At 37.0% G+C, this 18,143-nt stretch overlaps 1 protein-coding gene across 2 annotated transcripts; it reads right to left on the reverse strand.

Moving 5' to 3' along the window:
• Positions 1–536: 536 nt before the first annotated feature.
• On the reverse strand, positions 537–3,719 carry sp8b (sp8 transcription factor b). 2 transcript variants are annotated; one of them, XM_084435388.1, is made up of 2 exons: positions 3,617–3,719; positions 537–3,244 (listed from the first exon to the last, which is right to left on the reverse strand). In XM_084435388.1, exons 1-2 carry the CDS (start codon positions 3,635–3,637, stop codon positions 1,898–1,900), a joined length of 1,368 nt encoding a protein of 455 aa, XP_084291514.1. In that variant the 5' UTR covers positions 3,638–3,719; the 3' UTR covers positions 537–1,897. The 2 variants fall into 2 exon arrangements, with proteins under 2 accessions (XP_084291514.1, XP_084291515.1); XM_084435389.1 differs by having other exon boundaries at positions 3,464–3,705.
• Between the last annotated feature and the right edge of the window lie 14,424 nt (positions 3,720–18,143).

Below are 18,143 nucleotides of genomic sequence, written 5' to 3' on the forward strand. Positions count from 1 at the left end.
TCCTACTGAATGGCTAGCCTACTAAATAACGCAATAATTTGTGTTATTTGGTTCTGAGATTTATTGAAAAAAACTCTTAAGTAGGCTATATCTTCCGTGAAGTAGCTAATAAAACAACCTACACTGTAAAAAGTGATCAGCTGACTTAAAGAAATTGAGGAAACCCGTTGCCTTAAAACTATTTAGTAAATAAACGTCATGCTTAATCAAAATAATAATAATAATTAAGTAATGTGGAATTGTCAAGTTCACATAACGTATTTTTTTCAATTAGGCATTATTTATTTAATTTTAAGGCAACGGTTTACTATATATTTAAGTGTACAATTTTACATACCACAGACTTTCAGATTAAATTATATCAGAAACACAGGTTTACGTTTATTGTATGTTCTTAACAAGGAATGTGTAAGTTACAATTAAATATGTGCTATGTAGTAAATAGTAGTCTAAACGTCAATTTACTAAAGTTGCTTCATTTCGTGGGTTTCACAACAACTGCAGTTAACATTTTAACACATTTTTATTTATTTTTTCAATTGGTAATGAAATGGCGTAACAGGTCCTGCACTTGATCACAGATTCATTTATAGAAGTTGGACATTGCAGTAATAATATCAACGGCAAATCGTTCACTGTGGCTGAATCCATGTTGACTTTATTGAGTGGCTTAAATTAGAAAGCCAATTTCTCAAATAAATGATGTGAAATAAACGCTCACCTTACATGTGCATGCTTACATAAATTAGAAAACGTGATTAAACACTGAATTCTGAATTGAAAATCTTACAAATCATTTCAAAAGTGCGTCTAAGACAGACCTCCAAAAAAAAAAAAAAAAAAAAAAAATCAAGTCCAACTCGTGGATAAATATGACGTTTTTCTTCACAAAAAACACTCCCGTATACAGTTTTGGATATTTACTAGAGTCAATATATATGCAACTAAAAAATACTATTCAAAATTTGCGTCTTGAACAAACACATACCCAACTTTTACACCAGTGTGGAATAACCTTCTAGTCTATTCTTTTTTATTTTCAATATGTACAGTTTTTTTTTTGCAGCAACAGGAAATAAGTACAATTCATACAACTTAGGATTTGTAGTCTGTAGTTTCGACGAAGACCAATGTGCGATATATAGACTATTTTTCCCCCCGAATATAAAAAAAAAAAAATGAATTTGTAAATGACAGAACGAAGTCTATTCAACACTACGGCAATTTATCCTTACGAAATTGGATTTTAGTAGTGTTCATGAATAAAGTGCCACAGTTTGGTTTTGAGAAAAAAAAAAGTTAGCAATGACAGGCCACTTCACTGATGGGTAAAATCCTTTTTTTTCTTTTTTTTTTTCTGTTTCATAACAACAGTAAGTAAAATAAGACTATTCGACAAAACCCTCATCAGAATGCACATATCAGATTATGTCCTTTTTAATATTCACCATTTTACCAAATTCATGTCGCGTAGTATCTGTGCAGACCTAAACAGGCTTACTTCATTGTAAATTACATTTTAATCGTAAATTAAATCACTTTACAACATCCAAGTGAAATGGCCACACGGTTATTTCTCACCAGTAACACTTTATAATAACTTTTACTGTTAACCTTAACAAATAGGAGCTATTAAGCTTAACAGAAAATTTGTTAATGTAGTACATTCAACTAGCTAAAAAGGAATGAAACTTTGGTTTATATTGTTTCATACATGATATTGATAATTGAATGTGTATTATTTATCGATCCGTTCACCGTTTTACCACGTTCGTTAACAACGTGAATTGTTGGAAGTTTTTATAAAGTGTTACCGACCGAACAGCACAACCTTTTGTGAGCCGTCAAATAAGTTTAGTCCATTTGAGAAATTGTGTCACGTGCATTTTGAATGGGATTAATCGATGGAGTTCGCTCGGCCGTTCATGCCCGTGGTCGGGACAGACTCGGAAGGTTGCAACAGGTCAGGTGAATGGCACGAGGGGCTACCGGGCACACTGTGCTCGCTGTCGGTGTCACTCCCTCGTTTCCCTCCACTCGCCCCAGACCCCGACCCTGACGAGCCTCCGGCACTGTGCGTTTTGACATGTTTACTGAGGTGGTCGCTCCGCATGAACCTCTTGTTACACACGGGACAAGCGAAGCGCTTCTCTCCGGTGTGCGTGCGTAAATGTCGCTGGAGCTCGTCGGAGCGCGTGAACCTCTTCCCACAAAACAACCAGTTACACACAAACGGCCTTTCTCCGGTGTGCCACCTCAAATGAGCCTTGAGGTGCGACGTTTTGCCGTACACTTTCCCACAACCGGGAATGTGACAGCTGTGTAACCCCTTTCTGCGGAGGCTCGCGCCAGCTGGACCCAGCCGTTCCGCCTCTTGACAGTTCGGGCAGTCGCACGTCGCTCTGCCCGAGTAGCGCCGCGCTGAGGACCGCGGAGATCCCGCCAGCGAGGCCGTCGGACCCCCTGTCAACATTGAGCCTCCCGCTCCACCCAGGGGAGAGGGACTGGAGTCCGGGTACGAGGAGAGCACGGGTTTGAATCCGTCCATGAGGTGCTGACCGGTGGTCAGGAGATGCGGGGACGCACTGGTACTAAAGGCAGAGTGGCTTAAACTCGAGTAGTCTGAGTTGTATCCGCCCAGAGGAGAGTGTAAAGAAGTCTGCAGCCCACCGGAGTGAAGGGACGTCTGGAGCGCGGCCCCGTTCGGGTTCTGCACGTCAATCCAGCCGGCTCCTACGTCCCACCACGCGGATGCGCCCGTGGTGCCCACATCCCCCGTGGGAATGCCAGGGTGCGAGGACTTGAACCACGACTCGTAGGGATGCGCCACGCTCATTCTCGGGTAAATGCTTTGCAAACTGTCCACGGACGTGTGCACCTTGGAAATAAACATGGGCTGGTGGCTGGGCTCTTGAGAGTTGTTGGAAACAGAAGCCTGGAAAACGGAGTAGTCGTTTCCGAAGTGAGAGTTGGGTGAAGTACCAGAAGTTAAGGAAAAGGCACTGGATCCCGTGGAAGAGTTCGTGCCAAAAGAGTCGCTTAAACCACCACCATTCCGAGTGAAAGAGGATAAACTGGATCCTAAACTACAGCTGCTGGCTGCCGCTCGTTTCCACGGGTGGAATCCTTTTCCGAACGAAGAGGAGTTATCCGAAATAGAGGAAGGAGAAGGGCTCGGGCTCCCGATTTTGTTACACGTCGCAGCCAACATGGCTAAAGGAGTCGACCCCAATCTCGGCTCCTCCTGGAACAAAATGAATCATAAGGTAAGCAAAGATGGTATATTTGGGAACTAAGTGCATTAGGAGAACAGTTTTGACTTGCTTTCTTATAGCTATCCAACAGCCTTAGCATACCTGAATGGTGATAGGAAAGAAATGTCTAGCTACAGAAATACAACCAGTCGCAAGCATAAAACAAAAGCGAAACACAGCATATAAATACCAATGAATGTTATACATACAATGTCGTAGTTGAGAAATGGAACTCCTGCTCGTTTCTCTCGCTTAAAACATAATCAAGTGACTCTCTCCCCGGCTGACCCAAGAAATTTTAATCCCCACGGCAGGACAATAAAGGAAACTAATTAAACCAGCACGAAACTCCTTAGACTCACCCCTAGAAGTGAAGTTGCCATCACAAAAGTGCCCTCCTCAGAGGATCTTTTTATATTTATGAATCAGAGCACTGTTTTTTTAGAGGTGTGCAATACAATGATGTGGTCCGCCCATTCCAGCACAATTGTAGCTCCTCTCACGGCTTTGAAGTGCCGCTGTGACACGGGCGACCAATCAGGAAGAGCCGTACCTTCACGCGGCCACATTCTAGCGTGAGGTCATCGATAGAGCACTTCAGACAAGATCTCCACCCCTTCCAACACCCCCCTCATAATAAAACTGAAGTTAAATGAGAAGGACTGGAAGTTTTGGGGGAAACTTTTCTATTCTTTTGTAAAGAGGTTAATAAGTTTACTGCCCCTGATCTGTTTTGAATTATTATTATCACTGTGTAATGTCTGCTACAATTTGATAATGGTAAAAGAGCAACTGTCATATCACTCTCATGCAAGTCGTTGTCATTGTCTTACAAGTTGTTTTGTAGATTCACTGTAAAAAATTAGATGTTATTACAACATATGTTTTTTTTTTGCGTTGCTTTAACTCATCAAAATAAGTAATTTTCAACTTGTTTCATAAGTACAAGATTCAGCTCAGTTTAATGCTTAAAAAGCAGCAACTTTTTTTTTGTTTTTTACAGTGTTCTCAATATTTTAAAGAAATTATGCACCAAAACGAACAGGTTATAATTTGAACTGATCTTCAAATGTTTGACCACCTGATTTTGTTTGGAAAACTACCACTTTTAATAAAACTTTCATGTAATAAACAAAAGTTTATTTAAAATGTATATGCATTGCAAGTTAAATAAATAGGCCTACAAACTCTCACAACTTCATAGAATTATGACTCTCTCTCCCGCTCTCCATAAAACACACAATAACGACAAGTAACAAACAAGGCTTTTTTTTTTAGGACTGGTGTGTTTTCCCAAATATATTGTTGTTTTTATTACGCACGAATTCGGGCATTTATTTGGTAACTGTGAACTTGTTAACTCATGTTGGTCAGTACTAAAAAAAATCAAAATAAATTCACATGATGCATGTAAGCGTCTTTACAAGCTGGAATATGGCTTTTGTGTTCTGTTAACTCTCAACAGCAATACAGTGGCGAGCTATTGATATCAGGACGATGAATGCAGAAATGCTCTCAGGATAATGATGCAGCCCTGGCTACTCTATTTACATGCGCCGTGGACCGGAGGCATAAATTTCATTTGAATTTCAAATTTAATAAAGCAGGAGGTTTTTAATCATGAGAAGTTTTATTTGTTTGATATTAACATTCTTATTGACCGGCTCCGTTGACCAACTTGGTCATTATAGGACAGCAAAAAAGTTAATTAAAACGACCGAAGATTATTCATCAAATCATCTGCCTCCGCCGTGTCGCCTCTTTTATTGCGAGAAGTGATAGATGGCTGATCAGATTCATTTCTCTGTTTCTTCGATTTGCACAACAGCTCTGTTGTTTCCTCTTACCCTTTCTAATTCAGAGAACAAGAAGCAGTTGAACTCAAAATGGAGATAATAAAATACGAAACAAAAAATGAACCAAGACGTCGGATTAAAAGGGAATCATTTGCGCAGTCGTGTTTCTGAAACACAATCTGTAAAGTTAGTAAAGGTAATTAATAAAACTGAGATAAAAATAAATAAAATAAACGTAACCTACAACTTTTGCTTCAGGTTTTCAGAACATTAGGCAACAACAACATTTAACTTTTCTCTCTTTTTTTTCTTCCAGAAGGTTTGTAATTAGAAAAATAAGAAAACCCCTTAACATTTCTAACTATGGAATCTCTATCTCACACTAAAACATTTTCATACCAAAGCATCAGACAAATATAGCTAAATGTAGTAAAACTTCACGGTAATATACATCCATAACGTGCATGCGCAACCAAAATACAAATGTCACACACACACACAAATATCCCATAAACTGCAGCATTGTTTGATTGCAACAGATGCATGATGCACATACCGTGTCTGTGTCCTCGGTTTATTGATTGACCCCGCGCGCATCTCCTCTCGCACAGCAGAAGGTAGTGGCGCTCGCGCACAGGGAACGCGCAGACCCTGGAAGATAAATGTTACTTTGGGAATTGAGTTTAATTACGAATAACGGAGGAGCCGCTCGGCCACCGGTGGTATAATCAAAACATGTGTTCATGTCCTCTGACAAGACAGCGCGAGAGATGCGCGAGAACTGTGTGATCTGCAGAGCATTAGATGGATGCGCAGCAATGTGTGTGTGTGTGTGTTTTTTTTTTTATATATAATATATTAAAAACACTATAAACAATTTAATTAATTTTAAAATTAAAATTAAATTAATAAAAGGTTAGAACGTAAAGGAGCAAAATGTGCAAATAAATATAGCGGCCTATATAAAATAAATAAGTTCATTCGTGGTGTAAAACATAATATCAGAGCAGAGGTTTAATACTGTAAATCATCAAACTAAAGAAAATAACGAACAAAACAAAACATAGCATAGCCTAGGCTATATATATATATATATATATATATATACATGTACCAGGAGTAAAAAGCAACAACAAAACGTTAGTGCATGTAATATCCTGTTGCTTTCTTTCCCAAGATGTCATATAGGCCACTGAGGTTCCCTTTGGCCTGCATTGAACAGATGTCCCCATCTCTGCCTTTCTTCTCCCATGCATGGGCTACATTACCGTCATGAAATCAAGCTGAAGAAACCTGTCCCATTTGTGGCCCTAATCATCGCGTTATTCTGGCCCAGTGCGCACGAACAAAATGGGTTTAATATTGCGTGCTCTCAATAATTTTGTGAAAAGAAAAGGGGGGAAGTCAGCGGCTGTGTCCCGGAGATGGTGGGAGCACTTTCCTCTTTAATCTTATGATTATCCAGGAAAACTGATAATCCAGTGGTCTACCTGTCCGAGTCCTGCCGAACATCAGAATAATTGCCGGAATTCGAAACTAGTAATAAAGATTTAGGACAACGTTGAAAGCATCGATTTAAAAAAAAAAAAAAAAAAAAAACTTTCATGAGAGACAATTATATATTGTTTAAACAATATATATATATGCACATATATTTATTTATCTATCTATCTATTTATTTATCGAAATTCAGATTTTCTTGTTAAATAAGACTAAACAAGTTGGCCTATAGTTTTGCTAAAGAGTTTATTTACTAAGAATCTGTGTTTTCTGTCTAAAGGATTACAGGTTAAATGTTCTATAGCAAAAAGAAAAAGAAAAGTCTAGTTGTTTATAGGCCATTAATTGTATATATATATGTGTGTGGGTGTGTGTGTACATAGGCTACATATATACATACATTATATATATATATATATATATATATATATATATATATATATATATATATATATAAACTTGCTTTACAAATTATTTCAAGCATTATGAATTGTTTCTATAGTTCAGTGTAATGCCTTTGTAAAATATCATAAATGTGGGGCCATGGCCGGACTCTTTCTTTTCAGCAGGAGGTGGGACAGAGAGACCAGATGTCCCTGTGTGTGCAGGGCTGCCAAGTGAGGCTAGAGCAGTGAAGCCCGAGACACAAGAGCCCAAATGGTGTGACAAAGGAGGAGCAGGAAGCCTGGCTCTGCCTGGATGAACCTCAGAGAGCGCTAGTCCACATCCACATCCCAGCCCCAACCCCTCGGCCCACGTCCCACAACCCCATTGAACTACTAGAGCAGGGCCACAGACCATGTGCTGACTTTTTGCTGGATCACACAACCATAGACATGATCACAGGAGTGTAAAAGCTGACATATGATCACTAGGACAAGTGTGCACACAGCGTACTCCCCCCAAAAACAAATTTATAATGTCATTTTATGACATTATTCTAGGCACTTGTGTATTTAAAACACCCTGTTGGCAACGAAAATAAGCTGCATTTGGGTAATTAATGAATTCACACCAACCAGATAAGGTGGTATTTGTCATATGACATACATCAGCGTACATCGCTTCTATGTGTCCCGTGTCCAATAACTCATTCATCTTGATTTAATCAGTGTTGTGTGGACACTAGATGGGGGAGGAGGCATCCAGCGGCTAATCACCAAAGCTAAACACCTGGAAACATGGCATCATGGGCTATGTGGTCATTATCATTATCATAAGCCCTCTAATTAACCAACAAATCACATGCTAATGTAACACAGTATACAGGAGCCAATGCACTTAATAAATGACAGATGTAAATTTTCTTAGGTTTTAAATATGACAACAGGTCATATTTTGCTATGATCTTAAAAGTATTTTTTTTTAATCAAAAACTGTTTTGATGTTTCAAAAGTTAATCCTTTGGATTGCAATATGATTTGGACCAGAAGTTGCATTGTTAAAGTTGCATGAGAAACAAAAAAGGGACATGAATTTCTCAGATCTACAATATAATCACAAAGTTATATATAGGCTATATATATCCCACAGACAATACAACTTGACAGATAAAAATCAAAAAATATGGATCAATAATAAATAAAAACAAAAAAAACAAATAATAGATACAATAATAAATAGACAGACAGATGAAAGATTGATAGACAGACATACAGACAGACAGATAGATAGAATAAAATGAATGAATAATTAAATAAATAAACAGACAGACAGAGAGAGATAGAATGAGATAGCTAGATAAATAGATAGATATTTATAAATAAATAAATATACAGAGAGAGATAGAATGAGATAGCTAGATAAATAGATAGATATTTATGGATAAATAAATAAATATACAGAGAGAGCAAGAATGATAGAATACACGATAAAATAAATAGATAGAACGAAAGATAGATAGATAGATTAGTTTTTAATAAACAAACAATCAAATAAATAAATAAACAAATGTCACAGAACACATTTCCAATGCTTTTACATAAGTGCTTTTTAAAAAAAAAATAGGCAGTCTATTGACAATATGGTAATGCGAATACAGTATCTATCACTTGTGTTCCTTCAGCCATGCATGGTTAAGTGTGATGCATTCTCAGGAGCAATGCTTTTGTGTGAGAGGGTTTGTCGGGCTATTTGCTGTCCAGTGAGGTCATCAGGAGTGGGTAAGCAGGCTTTGTAAAGGCCCCTGCACAGGTGTGGCAGCAGCCCTCGCTGAAGGAGTGCAGTGAAGCACGAAACAATCATCTAAATGTCTGTGAGATGAAATGGCTAGTTAACAATCTTTTGACTGCCCCAACCTCAGAGCTTTTGTCGGGTATCGATCGACCAGCTGCCACTGGGTTATTGTCAGCCTGGATGGAAGCCCCTTTGGCTGGGAGGGATGGGTAGCAGTTTATGTGTGTGTGTGTGTGTGTGTTGGGTAGACTGGTGTTGCTTCTTTCTAAAAGGATTTCTCATTCTTTAAGTTGTAGTTTAGTCTAGTTAATTAGGTAATAGTCTTTATTTGAAAGATTAAAAGCATGCAAAAAAAACAACAACAAAAAAAAGCCTCTGAGTCATGGTTTGCAAACAGTTAACGGAGCTGCTAATGTGAGCATGTTCTTATAAAAAGTGCACCATGAATATGAAAGAAATATTCACTAAATATGTCAACCTAAAAAAATCTGTACAATAACATATAAATTAAAATGAGTTCATTTTAAGTCAAGAATTGTATTCATCAACTTTTAAATACAGATAGATAGATTGATAGATAGATAGCTCACTTTTCTGTCCCCTACATTACTCCATTGGGTGTGTGCAAGTTTGTCAATGTGAGGGACAGCCATAGAGCCAGTGGCTCTGAGTAAAGTGCTGAGAGTCAGCCCTGACTCCTACAGTTTCAGTAATTATCCACAACTGCCCATTCTGTCCATCCACAGCCATAATGGAGACCAGAGCGTGTGCCTGTCACCACTACAGAAAGGGAGGGAAGGGACAGGGGAGAGACAGGGCGGAGAGACAAGTATTTGCCTACCTCATTATGTTGCGGTGACACAATAGCAACTTCTTTTTTCTTTTGCCATTGTGACAAAACATTTAACTTAGCAAACTCACTTCTAGAGGGGCCCTGCATTATTGTCGTTGGTTTGCTTCTATTAGTTTAACTTTGTGAAGTGTTTCATGGACTTTTTAGACTTATTAGACAATGAAATGATCCAGAATAATATTTGTTTTCAGGTTCTGTTTAGAGAACATTTGAAATCACACAAAAGTCAGTTACATTACCAACTTGTAATGTTATGTACAATAATTTACATAATGTATGTGTATGGTAAGTTACTAAATGTACTTTAACGTCATTTAAATGTTAATTTTGTTTTAAGTAACAGCAATAATAAATCATTTATATAATTTATAACTGTTATAAATACAGTATACAACTGTTTTCAACATTGATAATAATAATTGATAATGTTTCTTTTGGTAAGGCACCAAATGAGCATATTAGAATGATTTCTGAAGGATCATGTGACACTGAAGGCTGGAGTAATGAAGCTGAGAATTCAGCTTTGTTTTCACAAGAATAAGTTACATTTGAAAATAAATTAAAATAAAAAATCATAACATTTCACAATATTGTATTATCTTTTCCAAATAAAAGCATCCATGATAAAAAAAATCTGCATTGACAGCAAACTATTAGTACAATAAGTTGACAACATGTTTTTACAGTGCTTTAACTCATCAAAATAAGTTAATAAGTTATACAAGATTAAACTCATTTTTTTAAAGTCAATTTAATGTAATTTAAGTTGAAATGACTTAAACATCCAAGTTGATTGTACTTAAAAAGTTTAAGGCAGCAACTTTCTTTTTTTTTTACAGTGTATTAGTATTATTATTTAATCTATTTTGATATATTGATTAGCTCAATTTTTTTTACATGTATCCAATTTATTTTTACATATAAAAAGTGTTTCAGATTTCATAATGTTACATTCAGTGTTCTTTGGGCTCCAACACGCCTGTTTCGCCGTGATTTTGTCAAGACATGTTCCTGCATCGACATATTTTGCTGATCCTGGAACAACATTCCTATCTGAAAAATAACCTTATCCGACTTACTGAAATGTATATGCCTCGGATCAATCAGTGTTTTTCAACTGGGGAAAGAGGTCAATAAAACAGCTGGAGAACAATGTCACATAACATGACATTTATCTCAGGAAAGCCATTTAATGACCATATATAGGCTAGAAAAATTGTTTTGTTAAAATATGTCCACTATATTAGGCTACATACGATATTTTTTTACTTATATCATTAACAGTTGTTATTATAATAAAAAACACATTTTATTTCATTTGTTGTTATTTTGAACATGTAATAATAATACCAGCTGACAGGGCTCTCTGTAGGCTATGTTTACAGCATTAGTCAGATTTTTTTTTCTTGAGAAAAATGAACATGTATCTACTGTACCTAATAATTATCCAAATGAATTGATATTGAATCAAGATGTCAAGCAATAATAAAAATAGTAGCCTACCAGTCATTGTACCATGTAGCTAAACATTGTAACATGTTGTCACTAAACTTAATAGAAGTTTAGTTACTTCTAAACACTTAACACTTCTGTTTAGTTACCAAATGTTTTGACAATCACAATTTATTGTGATGCAAGGTTGTTTTTTTTCTCTCACAAAAAGTCTAAACACTCTCAATATTCAGGCCGTTTAGATTTTCTGAGCACTGATCTCATAATGCTCATGCTCCGCCCACGACCACTGATGGACTGTCCCATATTAGCATATTTCTGCCCTCAGCCATTCAACACCCCCCATGGAAGAGAGGGGTGGGGTGAGCAGTTGCTCATTATCATTTAAAGAGACATGCACCGAAACAGGTTACTGTCAACAAAGCTGTTTTTGAGGAGATAAAAAGGGTGTTGTTTTACACAACCATTGAGGAATTTTAACCAAAGTATGTTACAAACTTTACATGAACACCCTAAAGAATCATACCAACTTGTGGAAAATGGGCATCCGATTGCGATTAAACAAACTTATGCAATCACTGACTGATCATCTCAATTATTACATTTATGTTTATTATATTTGTTGATGTTATAGTTGATGCCCTCTAAAGTATGGTCTTCTTCATACACTGCTCACTTGGAGAGGGAGGTGTATTGATTTTTTTTATTTATTCACAGACATTCCTTTGTCCTTCCATAGCCTGACACTTGTTTTTAATCAGTCAGCTGATGTCTCTTGGCTTATAATTTGTGCTCGGTTGACACGGAGAGAATTTAGATGTCACAGACAGAAAGGCGCTGTAACTGTGCTGAGGTCAGCAGGCACCTGCAGAGCTAGACTCTAGAGATAGCTGGCGGCATGTCATTGCAACAAATAATGTTCCTGTACTCGAAGAAAAAAAAAAATTTCCTACAAGCATTGTACTAAATAGCCCTAAAAACCAAGAGATATAGTTTGCTTCTGCTCCCTTTTTATGATCTGCCAAATGTCTGTCAAACACTTATATATATATTTTTTTATTTATATTTTTCTCTAGGCACTTACCAGAAAACCCGCAGAAAGATGCCACCGAGAGCTCATGAATGTTGCCGGTTCAAATCTTCTGGTGCCGTCAGTCGCCAAGGTCTCAAATTTGGGCTCTCTACTTCTTTTGGAGGACCTGGATCTGATGTTCTCAGCACTGCTTCATCTGAAAAAGAAAGTTGAACAAAAAGCCCTAAAGATGAATAATATGTATGAAATCACTTTTGGCAGTAGACACACGACCATGTTCTGCAAGTCTGAGACACTTTAGGGGAAATAAAGATGTAACTGATATGAGAAATTATGTCTTTAGTTTGATTGTGTGCCTTAGAACATGTGGATACATACAAGCTAATGAGCATTCAGATTATGCTTAGCTCTTCATTGGATTTTTTTACTGGCTCCAATTGTATCTTTGCTTGACTCATCCCAGCACTTCAGTGCAAGCAGGGGTGAGCACCTTTTTTTTTTTTTTTTTGAGGTGGCTTAGGTTAAATGAGATCTGCGATATATATGTGCAAGTGTTCGCTGTAGGCTAGTCTTAACACTATCAAAGTTCTCAGGAACCCTCCACCTCCCCAGCTCCACCTTCCTAGATCGGACACAGGATTTATATATGTCTATTCATGCAGCATATATGCTCACAGAAATGTGCCTGTGTATCTAACGGCAATAGCAAGTCCATACTTGCTACAGCATGCGTAGCAGATCAAATCCTCAAAGACCAAATACACTAACATTACCATATTATTAACATGCCAAAACTACTCAGTGAATAGCCATGATATCATTATCATTTTTATTAAATTGTCCAACTTTGCATTCAAAAACCCATGTGCATTTCCCTCCTTAAGTAAAAATCTTGTTGAGGAAGAAGTAAAAATGAGAGAATTGAGGAATGGAGAGATGAGGGAGGGGCTTGATGAAGGAAGTCAGGACAGTCTTCTCGCCATGCAATTTAATCACTGTATACCCAGGCAAGTATTGACAGTTGTCCTGTGGAAGCTATTAAAGTTGCTGTCCAAGGTTAAATGAAATTGCAGTTTATCAGGGGAGCATTGAGAAAATAAGGGAATCTGCTGGAGCCGGCTGATTAATGTGAAGCATGATCAACACAAGGGGGTTCATTAAACCATACATCACTAGGGTAATTTAACATGTCATCACGCCTGCTGTCTCCCCCTGCAACACGTGTATTTATGTGTGTGTGGGGGTGTGAGATTGTGTGTGCTTTTTGTCATGGTACATCAAAGAATTAGTGTAGGTTTGGGTGTTGGCGGAGCTTATTTTGTGAGGAATGATAAGCAACATTGTACCAAGCTGAAATTAAATAACGGTAATTGCTATATGCTCCTCCCCTTGTTTGGTGTTTGTAAAAGCAAGTAAGTGCACGATGGGTAAGAAGTGATTTGGAAGGGTAGCCTTCACATATGGTTGTTTCTGTGGGCACTATGGCTCAAAAATAAACTCTCATAAAACACATTTCAGATTCTCACTCATTTAATGTGTCTAGCAGCGTCCAACGGTGTAGCTATAGAATACATCGCAGGAGAATTCTGTTATTTTTTATTTTTCTGAAAGCCAATAGATTTCTCTGGTGGAAATGTAATTTCCAACTTTACATTTTTTTGTAAATTGGCTAACATTTGAATGTTAATCAACACAACTTGATTGAAAATTACGTACAATAAAAAGATTATGAAAACAAGAGATATTTATAGATTTTTTTTTTTTCATCGTCGGCTACATAATTCTTTGTAGGCTACAGAATTGTCTTTTTAGTAATCTAGCATGTGATGTAATGTAACATTAACCTTGACCTCTCTATCGCCATCTGTCTTTGAAATTAAATGGCATGTTACTTGCGTAGTGGCTCTTTTACGTCGGTTGAATCGTCACCTGTGATCGCCAGTCGGAGCGGGTCTGTGCCGCTGTATCAAGCCTCTGACAGTAATTTTCAACAAAGCCTATTGAAGAAAAAAAGTCATCAGAGGAAGTAAGGATCATGTCTTGTCTACCTATATGGTTTGAATTTGGTTTTGGCACAGGCAGGCTTGGTCACTTTCACTTGTTGAAGTTCACTGTGCAGTTAGAGGTTTGTTTTGACAATGGGTGATTCCATAGAGGTCAACTAGGGTTGGCGTTTAAAACATGTTAAATGCTAGCTATCTGACTAGTTCAAATCCTACGCAACACTATTTACTGTAGCTATATGCCACCACACAAAACAGCAGCCGATGTTCTGACGAATAACCCGCCAGCGCCTGTGTTACAATATATTCGGTTCGTGAGACATTTGGTTCAAGTGGGTGGTGCATGCATGAATATTCACGAGTTTTCCATCTTGTGGGCTTGTCTTAAAAGTGTCATCATTAGGGATGAGTGTAGTTAAATAATGATTTGATCACTGATACTTATCAATAGTCTTATTGACACTCTTCTCTATAATTTGGCGCAAAAACAATAAAGACATTTTAAAAAAAGAAATAAAAAGATTCAGCAGTTTCTTTATTATTAATTTTATTTGCAGAAAATTCCGTGTTTAATAAAAGGAAAGAAGCTACAGAAGAAGGTGAAATGCAGAAAAGAGAAAGAAGAATATACAGAAAATAATTTCTTAGGATAGCAGAATTTATGTTTTAGGTTTACATATTAATTGAATATTGCTCATAAAGCGTCACTTACATTTGAATGTCAATGCCTTCTTAAATAAATTAAATGAATACAATTTTTAAATTTGAGATAATAAAAAGAAGGAATAAGCAGATGTATGGTGATATAGGTAAAACATATTGTGGGGAAAAATGGATATGAAGTTATTTAATAAGCTTCCTCACTTCACCTGTGTTTCCTCTCTGGCAGCAGCTTTCTTCAGAAATGTTGAAATCGTGGAGCTTTCCCTCTGTTGTTAAAGGGTTATTTTGTTAATAGAACATTTATCAATATTTCTTTACCCTGAAAGATCAAAACGCATTTGAACTAGTTTCATACATTTTTGTTAAATATCGGTTTGTTAAATAAATGAGTCAACTTCCAATCACCCATTCAACTGACAGCAAAACTAACAAAAAATATCGTATAAAGACGCAATTAAATAAAAGCCCAAACTTTTATAAACAAGAGTTTAGGTTAGCCTAACGGGTGAGATGCTAAACGAGTTTTTCGAAGACACTGGCTCGAAATTAACTTTTTTACTTGGTAGCACTGGTGCTCACAACTTCAAAAAGTTAGAAGCACCAGCAAAAATTTAGGAGCACCCACCAAAAATTAAGGAGGACCACACCTACAAATTATATATTAACAGATTTTATTTCACTGGGGCTTTACACATCCTGTGGCAAAGATTTGAAATTTGGTCCACTGGCTCTATATCATCTCACCCCGATGATATTGGCACATAATTCGTCATTTGCATACGTCATGTTAGTCGCAACTTTCCATGAGCTGCAACATCTATCTATAAATTACAGAAACGTCTGTCTGTCTGTCAGTATGTCTGTCTGTCTCTTATTCGCATATCTCTCGAGATCTAAGATTTATTATAAAAACGCATTATTTTCCCCCAAAATTGAAATAAATTCATGACACTTTTTTTTCAAAATGCAATTAATCCATTGAATAAATATAAAAGTTATTTTTTATCATATTGAATCAGCCATCGCTAAGAAATATCTCCTGAACTTTTTTGACAGCGATCAGCTCACAAAAACTGATTTTGCACGGGCACTTTGCACTGCTCCCTGAATCGACGCGCTTATTCATTTGTGGATGTTAACTGAATCTGTAAATCAGCTATGCTGTTTACTTCTGAATATTATATTTCATTCTGGTGCGCTTAACGTTATCGCTACTGTGTAATGGTAGCCTATGCTATTCACCAACTAAACATATCCTATTCAATGCGTTCACAGTCTCTTTCACGGGCATCATTTGTAGTTGCCTATTCACAAACTGTTTGCTCAAGCATAGCGTTTTCTCGGAGTTCACTTTGTGCTTTCTACCATGCACAAATAAAAATGTCACTGAACTTTTGCTGTGTAATTGTAACAAAGAGCACACACCAAACCAACAATTACTAAAAACACACTCACAAACTGATTTTGCATGGGCATTTTGCACTAGTAGGTTTAAATTTAGTGAAGGCAAGCTCTTCTTTGGCGATGCGGTGTTATATATGACGTATAATTAGCTCTGCCAATAGAGCGGAATGACCAGCAGCATCCTGCCGATTAAAGGCCTTAATAATCTAACCTGATGAACCTGATTTGATTGCAACACACCTAGCCTGCATTTTTTGCTTGGCACTTGGCACTCTATTGCTATTAATATGCTGTATTAATCTTTGTTAATAAAAATACAGCTGTTCATTGTTCGTTTATGTTACTTCACAGTGATAACTATGTTAAGAAATAAAAAAAATATATCAATAATGTAGGCTATTAGTAGCCTAAATGTTGAAATTAACATTAACAATGGTTAACAAATTAACAAAGTGCAGTTTATTAATAGTACATGTTAACTAATGTAGTTAACTAGAATTTATTAAATGGAACATTATTGTAAAGTGCTACCAATTTGTTATACACCGATTCAGACGTCTCGTGAGTTCAGATCAGTTGTTTTAACCATTCATTAAAGTGAATCGGTTCAAATGAGTCATTAGTTCGCGAATCAGACGTGTCATTGGTGATTTTAGCACAAATCACACTCCGCGGTAATTAATAAAATCTCCGAATGCTCCACGTGAAACTTTGGTCTTTCGCCCTTTTTCTATCGTGTCAAATGATTTTGAGTAATATGCATAACTTACCTGTCGCAAGACAGGGCTCGTGTTGTTTGAAGACGTGCGAGTGCGCGCGCGCGGCCAGGGCTCGTACTTGTATAACTATGCCATGCGCCCTGTCAAGCGCAGCAGTCATTCTTTTCTACATCACTCACCGATCAAATAAGGCTTTGGCGGCCGCCAAAAAAAGAAATCAATGCAGGAAAACCCCTGGATTGATTATATAACGTTGGATAGAATGACGGTCCGGCCATCGCGTAAGTTATCAGCGCACACAAGGTAAGTTAGGCCTACACACTGTGAAGTAATTTGCAAACGTTTTTTAGAGAAATGAAAACAGGTCGCACCACAAACATTATTTGCACTCGCACAAATGCTCCCAAATATATTTTGAGGTCACACAGATTAAATTTCAGGAGCATATGCGACCAAAATGGTCGCAATTTCGAGCCTTTCGAGTTTACTATTTTTATTAAGTAAATATTCAACAGATGTGTGTCAATAACACGTAGGAAAAGTGTCAGGAACAGTTGTGTGTATTATTTGTGTGATTTTAGAGACTAAACTCACCTGAAAGCAGTGAAAACAACAGCGAGAGAGGGAGTTTGTTGCTTATCAGTTGTGTTTGCTGCGCCGTTTCCATGGCAACTCTGCGCCGCTCCAGGGATTGAAAGCTACTCGAATGTTCATTTACACCAATAAACATCTAGAATTAACATATTAGGCTAAATGAATACATCTTATATATATGTATATGTATATTATTATTTATTTATTTTTATTATAAATTATATTTATTATTATTTTTTGCGTAATTTTAGCATAATAATAGTCTAGTGTTCTGTTATAAAAACATCTAGGCTACACATAAGACATTATCTAAAAATGATGAAGACATGGTAAAAAAAATCAATATGGAATTCATATTAAAAAAATTCATTGCTAATTTTAATAAAAATCATCCTTTCAAAAATTATCCACCTGTGTTTAACTCCACTTGACACACTCGCAAACTTCCCTAACGTTATAAGCACTTCCTCTCGGGTGAATCCCCGTGGGCATTTTGAAGTGAATTCAACTTCGTCAAGAGGACAAGGGTAGTTTATTTGGACAGACACTCGACCCCTCGATTTTGTGTAAAGGTCAGAGTCTACTCAATATGCACACTTCAGGCAAATCCATAGACCACAATGCAACATGATTGTGACATCACAGCAGATCACGCTTAATTTACCCCCACACAACTCTAGTGTATGATATTGGAGTT

Source organism: Rutilus rutilus, assembly GCF_951802725.1.
Source record: "Rutilus rutilus genome assembly, chromosome: 17".
In the NCBI taxonomy this organism is placed as follows: domain Eukaryota; kingdom Metazoa; phylum Chordata; class Actinopteri; order Cypriniformes; family Leuciscidae; genus Rutilus; species Rutilus rutilus.

Bases quoted from the DNA above. Each gene is read 5' to 3' on its own strand.
- sp8b (XM_084435388.1), bottom strand. From the start codon at position 3,637: ATGGCAACTTCACTTCTAGGG. The intron at 3,245-3,616 runs GTGAGTCTAAGG...ATTTTGTTCCAG, and splicing joins TGGCAACTTCACTTCTAGGG to GAGGAGCCGAGATTGGGGTC.